A 15,158-nucleotide genomic window follows, 5' to 3' on the forward strand; every position below is an offset into this window, starting at 1 on the left:
AATGCAATCAATCAGATTCTAATCTCTCCACCATGGCCAAGACCAAAGAGCTGTCCAAGGATGTCAGGGACAAGATTGTAGACCTACACAAGGCTAGGAATGGGCTACAAGACCATCGTCGAGCAGCTTGGTGAGAGGGTGACAACAGTTGTGATTTTTTGCAAATGGAAGAAACACAAAATAACTGTCAGTCTCCCTCGGTCTGGGGCTCCATGCAGGATCTCACCTTGTGGAGTTTCAATGATCATGAGAATGGTGAGGAATCAGCCCAGAACTACACGGGAGAATCTGGTCAATGATCTCAAGGCAGCTGGGACCATAGTCACCAAGAAAACAATTGGTAACACACTACGCCGTGAAGGACTGAAATCCTGCAGCGCCCACAAGGTCCCCCTACTCAAGAAAGCACATGTACAGGCCAGTCTGAAGATTGCTAATGAACATCTGAATGATTCAGAGGATAATTGGGTGAAAGTGTTGTGGTCAGATGAGACAAAAATTGAGCTCTTTGGCATCAACTCAACCTGCCGTGTTTGGAGGAAGAGGAATGCTGCCCTATGACCCCAATAACACCATCCCCACCATCGAACATGGATGTGGAAACATTATGCTTTGGGTGTGTTTTTCTGCAAAGGGGACAAGAGAACTTCACCGCATCAAAGCGACGATGGATGGGGCCATGTACCATCAAATCTTGGGTGAGAACCTCCTTCCCTCAGCCAAGGCATTGAAAATAGGTCGTGGATTGGTTTTCCAGCATGACAATGACCCAAAGCACACGGCCAAGGCAACAAAGGAGCGGCTCAAGAAGAAGCACATTAAGGTCCTGGAGTGGCCTAGCCAGTCTCCAGACCTGAATCCCATAGAAAATATGTAGAGGGAGCTGAAGGTTCGAGTTACCAAACATCCCTCCTGAGATGTGTGCAAACCTGGTGGCCAACTACAAGAAATGTCTGACCTCTGTGATTGCCAAAAGGGGTTTTGCCACCAAGTACTAAGTCATGTTTTGTGAAGGGGTCAAATACTTATTTCACTCATTAAAATGCAAATCAATTTATAACTTCCTTGAAATGCATATTTCTGGATATTTCTGTTGTTATTTTGTCTCTCACTGTTAAAATAAACCTTCCAATAAATTTATAGATTGATCATTTCTTTGTCAGTGGGCAAACGTACGAAATCAGAAGGGGGGTCATATACTTTTTTCCCTCACTGTATATCCCTTAATGGTGAGCAGAGACTGGCTATAGGGGGTTGTTCACAGACGGCAAGAGGCTTGGACCTGGAGTGGTGCTGTGAATTTGGGTATGTTTTTATACAGTGTGCTTTTACATATTGAGAACTATAGGATAAACATATTAAAAGGCAGGAATTCTAATTAAATAGAGTGCCTATATGCAATTTGATGTACTGTCATGATTTGCAAAATGTCCCCCCTTTAAAATCTGGCCTATTTTGTAGTGTGAATCTCCAGTATATTCTACCCAATAACACTTAGATAAATACTCACTTTTCTTGAATTCCACCTGTTTATCATCCACTAAAGCAAGCAAATCTTTCCTGTTTTCAGAGATTCGCCATTCCACCTGCATCCCACACAATGAGATAAACATCAGTGGACGAGATAAAATGCTGAAAGACGTCTACAGATGTTTGAGGGCGCTAGTCACGTACCTTGAGCGTGCCTTGGTAGAATGCGGCCAATCGTATAAGGGCGGTGGTGTTCCCATATCCATTCTCCCGTTTCTCTGTCTGACCCTGAAGAGTGAAGACGTTGGCTCCCTTGCCGGAGGAAAGCCTGACAATGACAAACTCCCCGAGACCTTTAAATGTGTATTCTTGTCCATTAAACATTGTAAAATGCAAAGTCCCATACACTTGCCCTGAAAAGAATAGAAAACATCCAGAATCTTAAATCCCTATATTACAGGAACATTAAAGGATGCAGCGTGCTGTAGACTTAAGGCCCCATTCACACCCGAGCGTATCGTTTTTTGAGCATTTTTCTGGCGTTTTGTCGCGAGTATTTGCGTTGCAGTGTTTCCATGCAGCGTTTTTGAGCTTTGGCGGGTTTTTTTATTAGCCAATAGGAAAAATGATCATCTGTTTCATCATTTGTTGCTATGTTTTTAGATTTTGTCATCTGCTTCTTGCTACAAAAACGCCCAAATCTGCCCGATTCGAGCGACAAAAAAGGGTCCAGAACTTGTTTGAGCTTCAGGCGTAGGGCTCCAGGTGACTTGGAGTGGAGGTGTGAACCATCTCCATAGAGAATAATGGATTTTTCCCCCTCAAGCGTTTTGTAGTTTCAGGCTTCGAGCTACAAAATGCTCAGGTGTGAAGGATTTACTAAAACCAGTGCACACAGAATCTGGTGCAGCTGTGCATAGTAACCAATCGGGAAAATAATTGATTGCTGTGCCCTGGGGTGGCAATCAAACACCCTGAGTATACATGTGCCACATACAAATAAAAATTGAATGGTAGGAAAAATGGACTTTAACGGCATGTATAGAAAAATATAACAAATTTGTAATGGTTCACATAAATTCCAAACGTATACAGTACACATTTTATAAAACACATAATTTATACATAGAAAAGGACCCACAGGAAGTATACACGTGACATTTTTCTTGGGCTAATCAATGGGTCCTTTTCTATTTATAAATTATGTGTCTACAATAATTTATACATAATTTACATAGTTTACATAAATTACAATAATTTGTAATTTATGTGAACCATTAAAAATTGGTTATATTTTTCTATACTTGCCGTTAAAGTCCATTTTTCCTACCATTCAATCTTCTCATAGTAACCAATCAGCTTCCAGGTGTTATTGTCAAAATTTAATTGAACAAGCTGAAATTAGAAGCCAATTGGATACTATGGACAGCTAGACTCTGTGTGCACCAGTGGAATTTATTTTTGGGGGAGGGGGGCGGCAAACAGTATGCCGAATATTCATTTGCTATTGTAACACACCTGGGTGGGCTCTCGTTCCCATGCTCTGCGACCCGAGCCCACCTTATTTTGAAGCCTATTAGAGCCTCTGGCTCTAATCAGGTGCTTAAAAAAAAAAACCTCATTAATCTATCCATTGCATATAGGGGGTGGAGTGGAGAGAGGGAGCGGCGCCCGGGCGCCCCAATGAACGAGCCACCACTGGACTGTGCACCAATTTTTAGTAAATCTCCCCCATAGCAACAGCTACAGATGTTTTTCCTACTAAAATTCTTAAAGAACTGACAAAAAAAGTATGACTTGGCATAAATGACGTACCCAGGCCTGGTGATGTATAGTCTGAACAGGATACCGGGGGTCTTCTCTCATAGAATAAATGGCACAGAGGAGTATTAATACAGCACCACTGAAAAGGGAGCAGATCTTTATCTGTTGTGAAAAAATGGCAGTTATTACATGATTATATTGCTTTAAATATACATTCTAGAAAGAAATAAAAGATAAAAAAAAAGGGTAACTCCACTTTTGTGAAAAAAAATAGCAAAATAAAAAATAATATAGTGTATACAATTGCAACACAAGTCATATTAATTAAATGTTATTAAAAACTACCTTTCCTTTTCAATCTGCAGCACTGTATTTCTCTGTAAAATGCAATATGGCTACATGCCGCTGTCGGCTTGAAGTAATCAATGAACTACCATGACGCTGTGTGTAGTTCATTGAGTCTTCCTATCAGTCTTACCCCTTATGACAGGCACACAGATACACTGACAGGTCTGCAGGAGACCTGCATGGTACCAGCGATATTCTGCTGATCACTGGTGCAATGCTTAAGAGGCTTTATCCTTTAATCTCTGTACTCTTTAATCATTTGCTATCCAGGGGATTTTTTTAAATTTTCCCACACATGTTAAAATGTTTTTTGTTTTTTTTTTTTGCTAGAAAAACTATTTAGAACCCCAAACATTATACAGGTGATACTCGAAAAATTAGAATATCGTGTAAAAGTTTTCAGTTTATTTCACTAATGCAACTTAAAAGGAGAAACTAATATATGAGATAAACTCATTACATGCAAAACAAGATAGTTCAAGCCGTGATTTGTCATAATTGTGATGATTATGGCTCACAGCTCATGAAAACCCCAAATCCACAACCTCAGAAAATTAGAATATTACATGCAATCAATAAAACATGGATTGTACATAGAACAATATCGGACCTTATAAAAGTATAAGATGCATATGTACTCAGTATTTGGTTTGGGCCCCTTTTGCAGCAATTACTGCCTCAATACGGCGTGGCATGGAAGCTATCAGCCTGTGGCACTGCTGAGGTGTTATGGAAGACCAGGATGATTCAATAGCGGCCTTCAGCTCTTCTGCATTGTTCGGTCTCATGTCTCTCTTGGCAATGCCCCATAGATTCTCTATGGGGTTCAGGTCAGGCGATTTTGCTGGCCAACCAAGCACAATAATCCCACGGTCATTGAACCAGGTTTTGGTGCTTTTGGCAGTGTGGACAGGTGCCAAGTCCTGATGGAAAATGAAGTCAGCATCCCCATAGAGCTCGTCTGCAGAAGGAAGCATGAAGTGCTCCAAAATCTCCTGGTAGACGGCTGCTTTGATCCTGGACTTAATGAAGCACAGTGGACCAACACCAGCAGATGACATGGCTCCCCAAATCAACACAGACTGTGGAAACTTCAAACTGGACTTCAAGCATCTTGCAGTGTGTGCCTCTCCATTATTCCTCCATACTCTGGGTCCTTGGTTTCAAAATGAGATGCAAAATTTGCTCTCATCAGAAAAGAGGACTTTGGACCACTGAGCAAGAGACCAGGTCTGTTTTTCTTTAGCCCAGGTAAGACGCTTCTGACGTTTGTTGCTCAGGAGTGGCTTGACAAGAGGAATACGACATTTGAAGCCCATGTCCAGGATCCGTCTGTGTGTGGTGGCTCTTGATGCACTGACTCCAGCCTCAGTCCACTTCTTGTGAAAGTCCCCAACGCTTTTGAATGGCCTTTTCCTGACAACCCTCTCCAGGCTGCGGTCATCCCTGCTGCTTGTGCACCTTTTCCCTTCCACATAACTTTCTATTAATGTGCTTTGATACAGAACTTTGGGAACATTCAACTTCTTTTGCAATTACCTTTTGAGGCTTTCCCTCCTTATGGAGGGTGTCAATGATGGTTTTCTGCACAACTGTCAGGTCAACAGTCTTTCCCATGATTGTGATTCCTACTGAACCCGACTGAAATACCATTTAAAGGCCCAGGAACCCTTTGCAGGTGGTATGGCTTAATTAGCTGATTAGAGTGGGACACTTTGAGTCTAGAATATTGCACCTTTTCACAATATTCTAATTTTCTGAGATTGTGGATTTGGGGTTTTCATGAGCTGTAAGCCATAATCATCACAATTATGACAAATCACAGCTTTAACTATCTTGCTTTGCATGTAATGAGTCTATCTCATATATTAGTTTCACATTTTAAGTTGCATTCCTGAAATAAATGAACTTTTGCACGATATTCTAATTTTTCGAGTATCACCTGTATATGTTTTGAAAGCAGAGTCCTTGGAGAATAAATTGGTGGCTGTTGCAATTTGTATTATAAACAAGCACTCTTTTATTATTATCACATGATACTTGCACGGTCATAGATCAAATGCAAATTTCCAGGGCAAAAATACACTAAAATGAATTTTAGTACACACAAACACAAAGTGATGGCCAGTTTGTTGGTAAAATATAAAAGATGGGGTCGTGTTAAGTAAATAGATATCAAACATGTCAAGACTCAAAACTTTGTGCACCTGAGAAACAGCCACAAGTGACCTTGCTTTGTGCACTGGTGCGCAGTCATGTTGGGACAGGAAGGGGCCATAGCCAAACTGTTCCCACAAAGTTGGGAACATGAAATTGTCCAAACTGTTTTGGTATGCTGACGGCTTAAAGGGGTTTTAAAGGTAGAAGGTTTTTTATCTTAAAGTGGATGTAAACCCGATTCATTCAATTTGAGCTGGGCACATATATCTGCAGTGTTTTCTTATCTCTCTTCAAAAGCACTAAGTCCTGTGGCTTTCTCCTGCTCCGTTCTTCGGTTATCAGCCTCATAACTTCTGTCAAGTTCTCTGTCAACTGTGATAAAACCAGGCTGAATTTTGTGTCGGGGTGGGTGTTATAAATAGATTAGCAGTGAGCTGGTCTATTCACAGCACAGCTCTGCAAGTCTCTGCCTATGTGGAGTTGGGGTGTGTGCGCCTTTCCTCCAATCAGCTGTCTCACAGTGTATGGCAAGAATCCACACCCACAGGTGAATCAGGAAGAGAAAATTCTAACAGGACGTGCACTTTCTAAACAGTATATAAAGCTGAAGACAGCAGATATACATGTAAAACTTATGTAGGGAGATTTTTTTCATCCCTGTGTATCATCTGAGGCTGTTCACTTCACTGGGTATATGTGAGGGTTTACATCCACTTTAATGCATTCTATGCATTCGGCTAAAAAGCCTTCTGTGTGCAGCAGCCCCCCTGAACCCCCCTAACACTTACCTGAGGTCTCTCTCTGTCCAGCAATGTCCACTAGTGTCTCAGCTGTCCCAGATTCTCCTTCCTGATTGGCTGAGACACAGCAGCAGCACCATTGGCTCCCGTTGCTGTCAATCAAAGCCAGCTAGCCAATCAGGGGAAAGAGGGGTAGGGCCAGGTCGGGGCTCGGTGTCTAAATGAACACACGGAGCTGTGACTCAGCTTTGGTGCCCCCATAGCAAGCTGCTTGCTGTGGGAGCACTGAACAGGTGGGAGGGGCCAGGATCACAGATAAGGGACCTGAGAAGAGAAGGATCCAGGCTGCTCCGTGTAAATCCACTGCAACAAATGAGGTAAGTATAACATGTTTATTATTTTTATAGGAAAAAAAACAAGCCTTTACAATCACTTTAAGTGTTCCCTATACTGGAACTAAGGGGCCAAGCCCAACCCCTGAAAAACAACCTCACATCATAATCCCCCTCCACCAAATGATTTGGACCAGTGCACAAAGAAGGTCCATAAAGACATAGATGAGTGAGTTTAAGGTGGAGGAACTTGACTGGCCTGCACAAAGTCCTGACCTCATCCCGATAGAACACCTTTGGGATGAATTAGAGCGGAGACCGTGAGCCAGGCCTTCTTGTCCATCATCAGTGCCTGACCTCACAAATGGGCTTCTGGAAGAATGGTCAAACATTCCCATAGACACTCCTAAACCCTGTGGACAGCCTTACCAGAAGAGTTGAAGCTGTTATAGCTGAAAAGGGTGGGCCAACTCAATATTGAACCCTATGGACTAAGACTGGGATGGCATTAAATTTCATGTGCGTGTAAAGGCAGGCGTTCCAATACTTTTGACAATATAGTCAATATAGCGTGTGTGTGTGTGTGTATATATATATATATATATATATATATATATATATATATATATATATATATGAGTCTCATGAGCCTCATGAGCAAAAAACGCCTCTTCTTGCACTTTACTCATTTTTTTGTCAAGTTGTTTTTAAAAAACATGAATTAAATGGACACATGTGATGATCCATCTTTTTCTGGACTTATAATATGCGAGTCTCAGCAATTTTCTTCTAGAATTCAGAAAACCATCTATCACAGACCTACCTATGTGATTTTGAACACCATCCTGATTTGAGTCATATATAAAGTATCGGTCTTTGAATCCGTTTATCAAATATCCTTCCGAGTCATAGACACATCTGTGTCCAGCGGCATACCGGTTGGGGAGAGTCGTCTGGAAGGTTGTCCCATTGCCCTGTAACTGTCTCAATATCTTCACCAGATCAGAGCTGAAGGATGGAAGGATCTCAGGGATAAAATTAAAGTCTTTAGTGGTCTGGGATTTCAGGCATGGACAAGATGGCAGTCCATCTTCCCACAAAGAACTATCCGGCTCTGAGTAATACCATCTCCAGCACTTCCTGTGGTAGTTTGTCTTGTTTATATTAATTGGGGGGTCCAGCTGATAGGCCCACAATCCGGTCCTATTAGTGTTTCCTAAAACCCTGTGAAGCCGGTACCGTCCCGCTGGCCCATACGTATTGTTCTTCATTGCTTGTGGATCATTGTAGTAAACGCCTTCCCCGTTTGTGTACCCAATCAGGGCTCTGTGATATACTCGCTGTCCGGGACTCCATGACATATTGTAATATTTCATGAATGCAAAGGAATGTGTCCCGTCTGTCGTCAGTATACACTGGAAGGTGTTAGTCTATGTTTATTGAACACAGCAGAAGGAAATCATAGAAATAAAGTTAGAAACAATCTCATTTATTTATTTTTTACACAAATTCGTAATTTTAACATATTCTTAAAGAAAATCAGCTGGCAGTTTAAAAAAAAAAAATCAAAAGCCTTATCTAAGAATGTATATTACAAGATTTCAGTTGTTATCTTCACTAGCCAAACAAAAAACTTTCATTTCAGTGCTAATTCTTCCACCACTGCCATACCCCTGTCCCGTGAGAGCACTTCAGCAGCTATTAAGGGTGCTAGCCTAGAGGTCAGGTATTTATAGAACATGTTAACCCAAAATGTTATATTCCTGTGCTATGTAATTGTATGAAAATGTATCCTGCTCTTTTTTATATTGCTTCCTTTGTGTGAAATACCTAGTGTTCCTCCCAGTCCTTCTGCCGTCCTATTATAAACTGACTACACTAGACATGAGAGCACAGCAAGTTCAGTTTTCTGGCTGTGCTGGGAACTCAGCCTGCTCTCCTCCAATGATCAGACTTGTCCTGACACCCGGCAAGGCCGGCAACTCGACAGTTTCTCCATAGAAAATATTTATTTAAGCATTACAGCAATAATATCATCCAAAATTTTGACGCATTTCGGCCTTAGGCCTTCATCAAAAGCATTGCCTTTGATGAAGGCCTAATGCCCTGTACACACGACCGGTTTTGCCGTCGAAATAAACTCTGAAGGTTTTTACGAAGGAGTTCCGACGGAATTCCGCTCAAGCTGTCTTGCATACACACGGTCACACCAAATTCCGACCGTCCAGAACAACATACAATGTACAACACGTACGACGGGACTAGAAAACGGAAGTTCAATAGCCAGTAGCCTAAAGCTTGCGTCTCGTACTTGCTTCAGAGCATGCGTCATTTTTGGTGCGTCGGAACAGCAAACAGACAAGCATTTTTTCCAATAGTAATTTGTTCCGTCGGAAAAATATAGAACATGTTCTCTATCCAAGTCCGTCTGAATTTTCAACAGAAAAAGTCCGATGGGGCATACACACGGTCGGAATATACGGTGAAAAGCTCCCATCGGATTCTTTCTGTCGGAAATTCCGCTCGTGTGTACGCGGCATAAGGCGGAAACATGTCAGAATTTTTGGATGATGTTATTGCTGTAATGCTTAAATAAATATTTTCTATGGAGAAGCTGCCGAGTTGCCGGCCTGTACTTTCTGTGGATCTTTTGTGAGCTTAATTAGCCAGAGCACCGACAACTCTACACACCAACTATACTATATAGCGGTAGAGCTTGGGTGAGTTTTTCTCTATTCATTAGGAAGACCAGTGCACTGCCCTTTCTCCTCCCCCCAGTTCTCTAAGCTCATTATGCAGCTGGGAACAGAGGGAATGTGATCACTCATAAAAATGGGAAAAAATGTATTTATAATGCTTTTATGTCTATACACAAATGTTTTACCTTTCATTTCTATTTTAAACTAAATGGGTTGTTTTACAAGCTGTTGGGTTTACATATATTTTGATGGGATTCTATCAGAATAATTCACCAAAACACTTGCATTCCTAAAAAAAAAATATATCTTTATTACAAATCCATTAAAAAAGAATTTTTACCCCTAAAAACATAAAAGAATTCCATACATTATTCACTACATTATTCACTATTGCAAGCCCAATTGAGAGCCCCCCCCCTTTACATAAACATTGTTTTGAACATAAGTATAATAGCACAAATATGTTAGGAAAAGGAGGGGGAGGGGTGCCTCATCTCAATGCGTTTTGCTCTGGTAAGCTTCCTCAGGGGCTCAAGGGGCGCAGCTGATTATGGTTGAATGGATATCAAGAAGAGTAGACAATATCCATACCTAAGGGGATCGGTTCAACAAGCATTAATGATCTCTCCCAACGTGTTTAGAAATGCAAATGGTCCATAATGGAACATAAGTATAATAGCACAAATATGTCAGGAAAAGGAGGGGGAGGGGTGCCTCATCTCAATGCGTTTTGCTCTGGTAAGCTTCCTCAGGGGCTCAAGGGGCGCAGCTGATTATGGTTGAATGGATATCAAGAAGAGTAGACAATATCCATCCCTAAGGGGATCGGTTCAACAAGCATTATTGATCTCTCCCAACGTGTTTAGAAATGCGAATGGTGCAAGATGGAAACCAGTGTAGGATCAGATCCTCAGGCAAGACCCCTCTAAGGGGTTCCCGACAGCATCCAAAAGGGGGAGGAAAATAACATCAATTCCTGCCAATTCAAGAGCCTGTTGTAGTGCACTCAAAAGATTCTGCAGAGCAGACCAAGCCAGATGACACCATTTAGAATAGAGGATCCATCAGTGTTCTTGATATGCATTCATGCTCAGCTGCACCCCTTGAGCCCCTGAGGAAGCATACCAGAGAGAAACGCGTCGGATGAGGCACCCCCTCCTTTTCCTGACATATTTGAGCTATTATACTTATGTTCAATAGGATGTTTATGTAACGGGGGTCTCTCAGTTGGGGTTGCAATAGTGAATATGTTGTGAGGAATTATTTTATGTTTTTAAACACCCCCCAAAAATCCTTTTTAAATGAATTTGCAATAAAGATTTTCAATTTTTAAGAATGCACGTGTTTTGGTGAACTATTCTGATTGAAGGCTCAACACCATTAAAAATCCCGTCTTTCTATAAATGTTTTTACTAGAATAATGTGGGGTGCGGTGTTGATCTAACAACTAAATTCATTTTTTTTTAAATCTTTTGAAATTTACATATATTTAAGTATCTTTTTTGGCTACAAAGAAGTAACAGCAACTACTTTGTGGTACATGCTCTTAAAGCAGAACTTCAGTCATTTTTTCAACTTTCCAGCTATTAAATCTTCTGCCCTTGTTGTTTTAACTTTAGATAGTAAAACATTTTTTTTCTGCCAGTAAATCCCTTATACAGCCCACTTCTTGTTTCTTGTCTGGTCATTAGCCTAGGCTTATGACATCATGCACAGCTCTCTCTCTCATGAGAGTTTGCAAAGAAGGGAGGGGGGGTGAGTCATAAGAGGGCCAATGAGATCAGCAGAGCTGGAGCTGTGCCTCTGCGTGTCTGTGTAAACCCAGGAAGTGAACAAGCAGCAGCTTCAGCTGCCCACAGTTAAAATGGCTGCAGCCAGACTCAGTGGAGGGAGATTTCTGCCGTATATTTGGCAGGTACAGAATCACAGTATATATAAAATAATATGCAAAGTGGTTGGAGTGAAGCTTCAGATTGGCAAAGATGTTATTATGTGAGCAGACTGCACAGTTCCTCTTTAAAGTGACACTAAAGGTTCGGTTTTTTATGTTTTTTTTAAATAACAAACATATCATACTTACCTCCACTGTGCAACTTGTTTTGCACAGAGTGGCCCTGAACCTGGTCTTCTCCACAGATAACCCCTTGGGAGAAGCTCTCTCCCGGGGGGTTACCTTGCGGGCGTGCTCCCGAGTCCAGCATTCGGCGTCCATAGAGGCTGAATGCAGGACTTGGCCCCGCCCCCGGCGCTCGTGTCATTGGATTTGATTGACAGCAGCGGTAGCTGCTATCAATCTATCCAATCAAGAGCCGAGAACCGGACAGAGAGAGAGAGAGAGCGTCCCTGTGGGACAAGTTCGAGGGTTCAGGTAAGTATAACGGGGGGGCTGGGGGGTCGGTCACTGACAGGTGTTTTTTCACCTTAATGCATAGGATGCATTAAGGTGAAAAAACATGAACCTTTACAACCCCCTTAAGCAGGGCTTTTACTTTTAAAACAATTTGATATAATGACTGGAGAAAAAATGACAGACTATAGAGGGGAAGAAAAAAAGTAGAAGCGAAAAAAGAAGAGGGATAGAAAGGAAAACACAGCATTCCTTATTACAATTCTACAGATTATATATCGGTCATATTGTCTCTTTGACGATAATCTAAACCGAAGTACCTCCAGTAGGTGCTAAACCACACCGGGATAGAAAAATCAGTTTATTGGAGGTGGAATAATGAAGCCACACATACCATAACTTGTTATGCCTTTCCTACGAATCCATTTCTCTACTCCGCATCTCCTCCATGAGCATGGTGTCATTAAGTATATCAACCCACATATGGAGAGGAGGAGAAACATCAGCCTTCCAAAATTTAGTGATAACCAGACGTGCAGCCGAAAGGAAGAATCTTAGGAGATTCCATTTTTGGGATTTAATCGAGCCCGGGATGATAGATATAAGAGCAATTTTAGGGGAGGAAGTGAGAGATTCATCATAGATCTCGTTATAAATCTGAAATATCCATTTCCATAAATGGCGGATACAAGGCTTTTACTTTAAAATATTAAATAGATGACGGGTTACAATTTTAAGCTTATCTATAAACCCAAAAGCAAAAATATTTACATATTGCAGCTTACAGGTCTATCATTTGGACATAAATATTTAATAAAGCAAAAAAGTGAAATAAAAAAAAAGAAAGCCCAATGCATGCTTACCCTGCATGCTGAACCCATGGCAGCCAGCTGGCAATCACCTTACAATTCTGTCTGCTGTAAACTGGAAAGGAACAATTTCACCCATGGTCGTTGCTTTTTGCACTGTCTTAATGGATATCCTTCTGAGTTTTAGGGCAAGTGCACATAAGTACTCTTATGTCTGTACCTACTGTGTTTCCCCGAAAATAAGACCTACACGGAAAATAAGACCTAGCGTTATTTTCCAGGAGGGCTGCATTATAAGTTTAAAATGCTTGTAAAATCCTATAACCCACTCTATTACAGTAGAACACAATGTACAATGTGTGTGTTTCTGTAATATAAAGGCGGGGAAGAGAGCCCCGGCGGGTCACAGAAGCGCAGAGCGGCACTGTAACGAAGGTATTTGGCACAATTATATTACAGAAACACACACATTGTACATTATATACTACTGTAATAGAGTGGATTATAGGATTTTACAAGCATTTTAACTCAGTTCCCACTGGGGATTCCTGTCAGGCAGGGAGAGAGAGGGGGAGAGAAGATAGCACATTACATGGTAAGACCTACCCCGAAAATAAGCCCTACTGTGTCTTTTGTTGCCAAAATTAATATAAGACCCAGGATTATTTTCGGGTAAACACGGTAGTTTCAGTTTTTTTCTCCATAATCTTAATGGCTCCACTAATGTACAAACATGAGAGCATATTTATTACAATTTTGTAGACAATGGTCCTTTACCTCTTGGAGCATTACTTTCTGAAAAGAAACTGGCAGTACTTGGTCCCATGTTATTTTCAGTATCCATTTTGCAGTAAAATTGGAGGTGATGTTCTTATAGAAGCATCTGTTCACTTCTTCATTGGTTCTGTTGAATATTATCTGCGAATAAATGTCTTTCTGCTCTTTCTCCGAATATATCTGAAGGAAAGTATAAAACCATGTAATGTTTTATCATATTTTTTTTTTTTGGCTTTTCATTGCAGCAATGTGTCCAGATATGATGTGTGATGATACATAAATCTGGTAGTCCTAAAATTTTTGGATGAGGGTAAAGGCAACAAGATTTAAATCCCTAAATAGGTAGAGACTTTTAGGTTGCTTTCCTGTTCATTTGGAAATAATAATAATTATGGTTGCACCGATACCGGTATCGGTGCCGATACTAGGCATTTGCACGGGTATCGGTACTTGTGAAAATGTGAGTAAATAGGGAAAGAACTGCGCTTAACCAAAAAATAGCAAAAGAATAAAGCTGCTAACACTCAAACAAACAAAGTCCAGATTGATGTATAAAACAATTACTGTAGCGCTAAATGGTGAAATACCTCTATATGCAACAAAATCGCTAATGTAAGGTGATAACGTAACACACACTAAAGGTACATGTGCAAACGTACTGGCATGAAACAAATCACAAACAATGAACAAAAATAAAATTGTACACAAAAAAAGTGTATGCACTGGAATGCATAAAAGGAAAAAGTTCACTGTGAAACAATAAAACAACACATGATGTACATGTCCAAAATATAAACACCAAAAGTCCAAAAAGTGCCAACAGTAAAAGGATCCACTCCTGAAGACGATGGATAGCTAAGATTTCGAATAGAATAACTCAAATACATGTGGAAACTTCAAAAAAACAGTTGTCAAATGGAAAAGATGAAATGCTCTTACCAGATGTGGTGGACACACATACCGTACGGCAGTGAGTCAAATGGAATCTGAGCGCTGATTCCTAGCACTCTAGTGGGATAAAGATGGAGAGGTCGGGCAAGACCAAACGATAGATCCCTGGACTCCTAAACCATATGACCAGGTAATGTCAATGAGCCAGCCGGTGGGTTAATCCAGAGGATAGCCATTGGGGTGGACATTCTCAACAGGAGCCATATATGGGAAAAATTTTAAAAAGAGTGGCTCCCAATGGTGCAGGTCATATATCTGGTATGCCCCAGTTGATGACCTATGGTGTCAAAACGTGTCGGGCTTGCTTATCCTATGCCTTCCACATTTATTTGCTTTTATACTACCATTTTTTGTGATCACAATTTTTATCGTCTCTGCATCTGTTTTTTGATGTACAATCTTAATAAATTTTATTGATTGACCTGCACCATTGGGAGCCACTCTTTTTTATATTTTCCCCATATATGGCTCTGTGACAGACCTAGCCGGGGCAGAGGATGTTGGAGAGGACTGAATGCAAGCCTCTTGCCTTTTGATTATGGGCCCTGGATTTTCAAGGGAACAATACTCTTTGCGAGGTGAATTAGAAATCCAGTCTGAACTGTACTAATCGGACTCAGTCATGTATATATGTATATATTGTATGTTGTTTGATTCTGTTGTGGACTCTTTGCTGTGATCATTTGGGATGTGTGTCCCTGTAGAGGGAGGGGGGATTCCTCAAGCAGCCCCCTGCTGATAAGACTGATTCATACTGTTGG

The 15,158-nt window shown here is 41.0% G+C and overlaps 1 protein-coding gene across 1 annotated transcript in view; it reads right to left on the bottom strand.

Moving 5' to 3' along the window:
• Positions 1 to 15,158, bottom strand: part of LOC141141304 (uncharacterized) — a 79,804-nt gene that overhangs the window by 9,375 nt on the left and 55,271 nt on the right. Inside the window, exons 7-11 of the mRNA XM_073628979.1 lie at positions 13,447 to 13,626; positions 7,638 to 8,244; positions 3,286 to 3,396; positions 1,675 to 1,883; positions 1,511 to 1,586 (exon numbers count right to left, since the gene is read on the bottom strand). Coding sequence (XP_073485080.1) covers positions 1,511 to 1,586; positions 1,675 to 1,883; positions 3,286 to 3,396; positions 7,638 to 8,244; positions 13,447 to 13,626 — 1,183 coding nt within the window. The remainder of the gene's footprint in view (positions 1 to 1,510; positions 1,587 to 1,674; positions 1,884 to 3,285; positions 3,397 to 7,637; positions 8,245 to 13,446; positions 13,627 to 15,158) is intronic.

The sequence above is a fragment of the Aquarana catesbeiana genome, linkage group LG04, assembly GCF_042186555.1.
Source record: "Aquarana catesbeiana isolate 2022-GZ linkage group LG04, ASM4218655v1, whole genome shotgun sequence".
NCBI classification, from domain to species: Eukaryota; Metazoa; Chordata; class Amphibia; order Anura; family Ranidae; genus Aquarana; species Aquarana catesbeiana.